At 41.2% G+C, this 6,762-nt stretch overlaps 1 protein-coding gene across 1 annotated transcript; it reads right to left on the reverse strand.

Moving 5' to 3' along the window:
- Positions 1 to 4,706: 4,706 nt before the first annotated feature.
- Positions 4,707 to 5,660, reverse strand: LOC101627326 (olfactory receptor 56A4). The gene has a single exon (XM_004683121.2). It carries the CDS (start codon positions 5,658 to 5,660, stop codon positions 4,707 to 4,709), a length of 954 nt encoding a protein of 317 aa, XP_004683178.2.
- Positions 5,661 to 6,762: the final 1,102 nt, after the last annotated feature.

Genomic DNA, 6,762 nt, shown 5'->3' on the forward strand with positions numbered 1-6,762 from the left:
AAAAAGTGAAAGACAATTATCAGTGGTTTCACTCACTTATGGAATATAAACAATCAAAGAAAAATCAGCAACACACAACAACAATAACTTTAGGTACTGAAAAACACAGTGACCACCAGAGAGGAGGGACTAGAGGGTTAATGTGAGGATGTAGTGCCACTGAGTTTGGTGGAGGGAGAGCGAAGCACTTGTACATAATGAAGTGAGTTGTGCTTTCCAAATTCCAAAGCTTAGTAAATGAATAGCCAGTCAATAAAACTTGATGAAAGACAGCTAGCTTCTAACGGACCTAGCTGCCTCCACAAGTCTATTGACATAAAATATGTCTTCCATTTAAACTGCACCACGTTAATCCTTGTTAAAAACAATGTTCTCAGCATTCATAGCTTTATGAATAAAGAATAACTCTCTTCAACTGATAAGGTCTCAGCCCCACAGACATAAACCCAGCTACCCAGAGGGCATGCTTTGTTTTCACTCACCTGAGCTTTATTTATCTTTTTCTTGTAGAGAATCAACTGGTTTGTACTCAAGTAACCAATTTCTTCTGCTAATACTATTTCTCTGTACCAAGAGTGACACCTCTCAGAATTTTTTTCTTCTTACTCTTTTTTTTTTTAATGAAGATTCATTTATTTATGCATACAGAGCTGGGGTACAGGCCAGAGGTGCAGGGGTGGTGAGAGGATTCACTAGAGACAGAGTGGGGAGCAGGACAGGGCAACTGATGAAGTACACTGCTGCTGGGAGCAGCTGGCGGGTCAGGAGAGGTCTGCCAGGCCTCGTGGATCACCTCTGGGGCAGTGATTGAACTCATGCTGAAGTGGCTTTAGTTTCTGAGTGCTGTACTTTAACCTGCTGCGCCACCAGGGAGAGCCCTCTTGTTACTCTTTTTACACAGGTGGTTTAGATGTCTTTCCTTTGTATTCTCTCTCTCCGATCCTTTATTACCTCAGGCTTCCCTGTATTCAGTGCCATTTCTTATTTGTCTTCTACCAAGTGTGCTCCATTGGTCTGCGGTGAAATCTTATCTTTTATTACCGCTCAGAGAGAGCACTGTGTAGGCTGACAGGAGAGGCCCTCAGTAAGTGCGCTGAGGCAGACTCAATTGAGAGAACATTGAAAGTGTTACAAGGTCCTTAATGAATTTAGTTTAGCATCTTAACATCTTGCTCTGCTCTAGACCACTGACACCCTTAACTAACAGTAAATACCTGAACAAAGCAAAATGGAAAAATTAGCGCAGCGATGGGGGGGGATGGGGGGTGGGGGAGCAACCTACTAGTGAAAACAACACATACAAAAAAATCTAGTGTAGTATCCTATTTGAAATTGGTAACTGCTTTTAAAAATAATGTATACTTCCTAGGACAGAGGAAATTAAGGAACGGAGTGTCCTACTACAAGGGAAGACCTAAAGGAATATTTCAATGCACTCGGAAGTGACATGACAGAAAGTAGAGCTTCAGTTCCCTTTGAGTACCTTTTTAAACACCTCAGATCCCGGCTGCAGCACATGTTCTACCTCCAGCCAGGGAACTGAACCACATGGCCACTGTCTCACTCACTGCTCTGCTTAGCAGTGTGTTTCAGTAAATCCACCTGTTTTGCTCCCTAGTCTGTCTCTGGTGAATCCTCTGGTGGCCCAGTACCTCAGTTCTTCTATGCAAAAATAAAAAAGTCTTTTTAAAAAAATCACCTAGAGTCAGGCAGCAGCAAAAATTGAGCAGTGTTAATGCAGAAACCAAATTCATTTCAACCATTTTCACCCCTGTATCTCTCACTTTGTTTACTTGATAGCTGTCATCTAAAATGCTTAAACTTCTCAGGGTAGAAGTTGCAGAACAAGAGACAGAACTCTCAGAAGCAAGGGCAGAATGATTCAGCAGCCATCAAAGGACCCTGATGAAGTGCTGAAGAGCCCAAATCAACTCAAATTGCTGCTTTAATTGTTTTTGGATGATTCCCTAAGCATCATCAATCTCAGTTGCTAATTCTGCCATGTTTTCTCCAAAAGCACAGGCCGAGTCTCACTTCTTATGTAAGGATGTTTTCAAACCATTAAGATGAAGAAAGAAGTAATGTCTTAAATTATCACAAATGATCTCATTAAGGAAGTGAGTTTTCCCGTTCTCCAAATGTCTACAAGGGGTGATTGCTTTCAGACTAAACATAATCTAGTTCCTGAACACTTCTGAACATGTCTCCCTAGTGTGAGATGCAGGTTGGCCACTGTATTTGTTACTTAAGCACTACTTTCTCCCTGTTCTTGTTCCCCCGAATCAGAGAATTTTTGCCTCTACAGCTATCCCTTTCTCTACCTCATCTTTCTACCTAGATCTGTAGTCCCTAGTGTAGCTAGCTTGGTAAAAAACCAAGATCATGAGAGAAAATGATAAGGACATGGATGTTGATTAGCCCTTGTCATCTGGTGCAGAGAAAAGAAAAGTCTGGTACTTATATTTTAAAGTGAATAATAATTTTTCTCTCCTAACTGCTCCATCTTACCTCCCTCGTAGACACAGATCAGAGATGTATATTACATGTTGGGGCTGACCCATAACCATTCCAACAAAGTTATGTATTTCTGATTTCTGCAACTTTAGGTCCTCACCCACCAACATCTGGGGCATGCATTCTGATTTTTTTGTCTATGAGATCGAACTAAATCCCTAACATAAAGTATTACTTCTGCTAAGGATTTAAGCGGGTGTTTCAAAGGTACCTGGGGATAGTTTCCTCCAAGCTAATGCCTATTCAGTTACTAGTCTGCAACCAGTGATGACAATTCAACTTCTCACCACTTAGTACTTTATGGCTGGGGTCTCCATATTGCTAATGTCATAACATTGCCTTTCTTGTAGATCAAAAAGATGTAGAAATGCTTCAGGCTTTCTGTTCTTGGCCACCAATGCCTGAAGTACTATATCCTGCATAAACCTAACTACTTGTCTAAACTATCTATGCATTTAAATACAAAGAGAAAGAGAAAATAGAGATTTATAGTGCTTCCCTGGAACATCTTAAAACCCTCATCTATTTAAGTATTTCTTTGTTTGATATTTAGGAACATATTCTGTTATACATATACTCTCACATTTCATTTTAGTATATATTTCTTTCCACAGATAATTTCATTCTCCTATTTTATGCCATTCCCCAGTTTATTGACCCTATTACCGCATTTGCTGACCATCTTTTATGTGCTTGTTATTCTGTTTGAATCACAGGAACTACAAAATGAATGGAAAAACATCGACTTCATAGAATTTACAAGTAAAAGGAAAAAGCACATTATCAGGATCATTTGGAAGGAGAGCAAGAAATATACATCTTTTAGAGCTATCAAGTCTCTAAGCTTCTAAATGTAACATTGATAAAATTATTGGAATTAATACTAGAGTTTTAGGCCCTCCCTGGTGGCACAGTGGGTTAAAGCACAGCACTGGGAAGCTAAAGCCACTTCTGCATGAGTTCGATCCCTGCCTGCCCTGGAGGAGATCCACATGGCGTGGCAGACCTCTCCTGACCCATCCGCTGCTCCCCTCAGCACTGTACCTCATCGATCTGCCTGTTCTGCTCCCCACTCTGTCTCTGGTGAAGCCTCTCACCGCCCCTGCACCTCTGGCCTGTACCCCAGTTCTGTATGCACAAATAAGTAACTCTTAAAAAAATTAGTAAAAAAAAATATATACTAGAGTTTTAATTTACCAGAAACTATTTCTATATGAGCCCAAGGGGAAAAAAAAAAACGCAGCAAGAGGAAGTTCTCGAAAATCCCATCATAAAAAATATTTTCTCTGCCAAGTGTCAGAGGGCTATCCAAATATATATTTTTTTAAGATTTATTTATTTGTGCATACAGAACTGGGGTACAGGCCAGAGGCTCAGGGGCGGTGAGAAGCTTCACCAGAGACAGAGTGGGGAACAGTACAGGCAGATCGACGAAGTACACTGCTGAGGGGAGCAGCGGGCGGGTCAGGAGAGGTCTGCCACACCATGTGGTCACCTCCGGGGCAGGCGGGAATTGAACTCATGCAGAAGCGGCTTTAGATTCTCAGTGCTGTGCTTTAACCCGCTGCACCACCAGGGAGGGCCAATCCAAATATTTTTAAAGAAAATCATTAAAAAGAAGGAAAGAAGTACAGGAAATTCAATTTCTAGATAAATGGCATTAGGCAAATATATTAATAAGATCTGCTAGGGCTAGAGGTGGCAGTGGATGACACATGTCATTCACTCAACTAAGAAATAAAGCCCTATGACCAATGTCTCTATCTCTGCCAAAAAATCCATTCATGGCAAAAAAACCCAGTTGGAACTGTCAGATAAAACCAAGAGATCTAACACCCAACTAACAGTAAAGCAATTGAGAAAATGAAGAGGGGTTGAAAGTGACTGTTAACACATTTATTCTTTATTTGAAAACTCATATCACTCTAATTCAACTCTTGTATTATGTTTTGACAACTTCTATTCAACTTCTTGGGAAAACTTCCAAGAAGCTCCATAATGCAACCATCTAAGGTTCTAGTTAGTACCATAGAAAACAGAACTCAAGATCTGTATATCATCAAAATCAAATGAAACATTCAGAAATCTAAACCAAATTATTTCTAGCAGTATCAATTTAAAGTTTTTATGCAGAATGACTTTCACCCATTTTGAAGTCATGTCTCTAATGTTAGTCTCACCTATTTTGCTTCTTATAACCTTCTGAGAAGTTTCAGTATTCCCTGCTTGATCTCCTTGGTTCTCACACCATAGACAATGGGGTTCAAAGCTGGGGGTACAAGATGATGCAGGATGTTGAGCATGATAGGGACATCTGGGGGAATTCTCTTCCGGGCCATATTAGTGATAACTAGAACTAACAGGACTGTGCTGAAGAAGAGGATGAGGATGAAGTGGGAACCACAGGTACCCAGAGCTTTGGCCATAGCTCCCTCTGCCTTGATCCTTAGCACAGCTCTCAGGATAAAGGAATAGGAGAAAATAATAAGGATGAGGTCAGAGCCCAGTAGGGTCCATCCTACTACAAACTGGTAAAGCTGATTGAAGGTGATGTCATCACAAGAGAGTTTCGACACAGAGAGGTTAGTGCAGATGCAGTTCTTGATGATGTTGTCTGCACAGTATCTGAGTCTGGAAGAAAGGATGGGGACAGGCATAGTGAGAAGGCCGTTCCGGGTCACAACAAAGATGGCAGCCTTAACTACAAATTGGTTTGTGATGATAGATGAGTATCTCAGCGGGTGGCAGATGGCTACATAACGGTCATAGGCCATGACCATGAAGGTGCAGGATTCCATAGTCAGGAAGCTATTCATGATGAACATCTGGAGGAAGCAGGCAGAGGAACTGATAGATTTGTTGTCAAACCAGAAGATGGCCAGGACCCTGGGGATGACAGTGAGGCATAGCACAATGTCCAGCAGCGAGAGGAGACTGAGAAGGTAGTACATGGGCTCATGCAGTGAGCCCTCCAGCCAGATGGTGAGCAGGAGGGTGGCGTTGGCCCCCATGGCCAGAAGGAAGAGGAGGCTGAAGGGCAGGGATAGCCAGTGCTGCCAGCTCTGGTAGTTAGGGAAGCAGATGAGTAGGAATTCAGAGACTGGAACTGAGAAGTTATTAATTTGTGATGTCATGTTCTGTGCCATGATCCCAAATGACCCTTCAGAAGACCTTGGAGGGTAAGGTAAGAATAAATTCATCCACAGAGCGTCAATACCAATCAAAAAGTAAATCATTTCCGAAAGAATCATTGCAAAATCATAAGACTTAGTTGTCTGCATAGTACATTAAGTACTTTATAAATGCTAATTTCTGCCATTTTGTTAAAGATTCTGCAAGTATTTTTATGTGCTTTGGGTAGATTCCTAGGAGCAGGATGATGAGATTATATGGTAGCTCCACTTTTAGTGTTTTGAGGACTTTCCACACAACTTTCCATAGTGGCTGGATCAGTTTACATTCCTGCAGCAGCCTTGCCACCTTTTGTTATTTACAGTTTTTTTAAAAATATAGGCTATTTTCACTGTTGTGAGGTGGTATTGAATTGTGGTTCTGATTTGCATTTCACTGATAATTAGAATTTGTGGCATATATAGATGATGGAAAGCTATTCAGCAATCAAAAAAGACAAACGCATGTCATTTTAATAAATTAATATTAACTATTCATAATTTATTTACCAAATGTGCAATATAGTAAAACCAGACAAAAGGTCAAAAAAAAAGACAAAAGTTGCATGTTGACCATAGATCAGAGGTATACAGCAGGAGAGGGGCAGGAAGAGGCTCAAAATAGGGAAGGGAGGCATACAAAGGACTGTGGTCATCATGGCTTGTGGATAATTTGGTGGTGGGAGAACTATGAGAACTACACCTGAGGGGAGAAACCAAATATGTACAACAATGAACAATAATAGAAGGAAACATGAATAAAGAAATTGAAAATCCCAGTAAGTAGAATGGTAGTGAGACAACTACATTTCCTAATCACCAGGAACAATTCCCACATGTGGCCTGTTTCTCTTACTAGATTCTCAGCATGGCTGATTCATGATAAGTTCATCCCTCTGCTAAGAATTTATACCAATATAAGAAATAATACCTTATAAGAAATTATACATTGGCCCTCACTGGTGGCGCAGCGGGTTAGGATGCAGCACTGCAAGCTAACCGCAGCCGCTTCAGTGCGAGTTCAAACCCCAGCCCTGATCTGCATGGTGTGGCAGACCTCTCCTGACCCGCCCGCTGC

Source organism: Condylura cristata, unplaced genomic scaffold (assembly GCF_000260355.1).
Source record: "Condylura cristata isolate star-nosed mole 26May11 unplaced genomic scaffold, ConCri1.0 scaffold00015, whole genome shotgun sequence".
NCBI classification, from domain to species: Eukaryota; Metazoa; Chordata; class Mammalia; order Eulipotyphla; family Talpidae; genus Condylura; species Condylura cristata.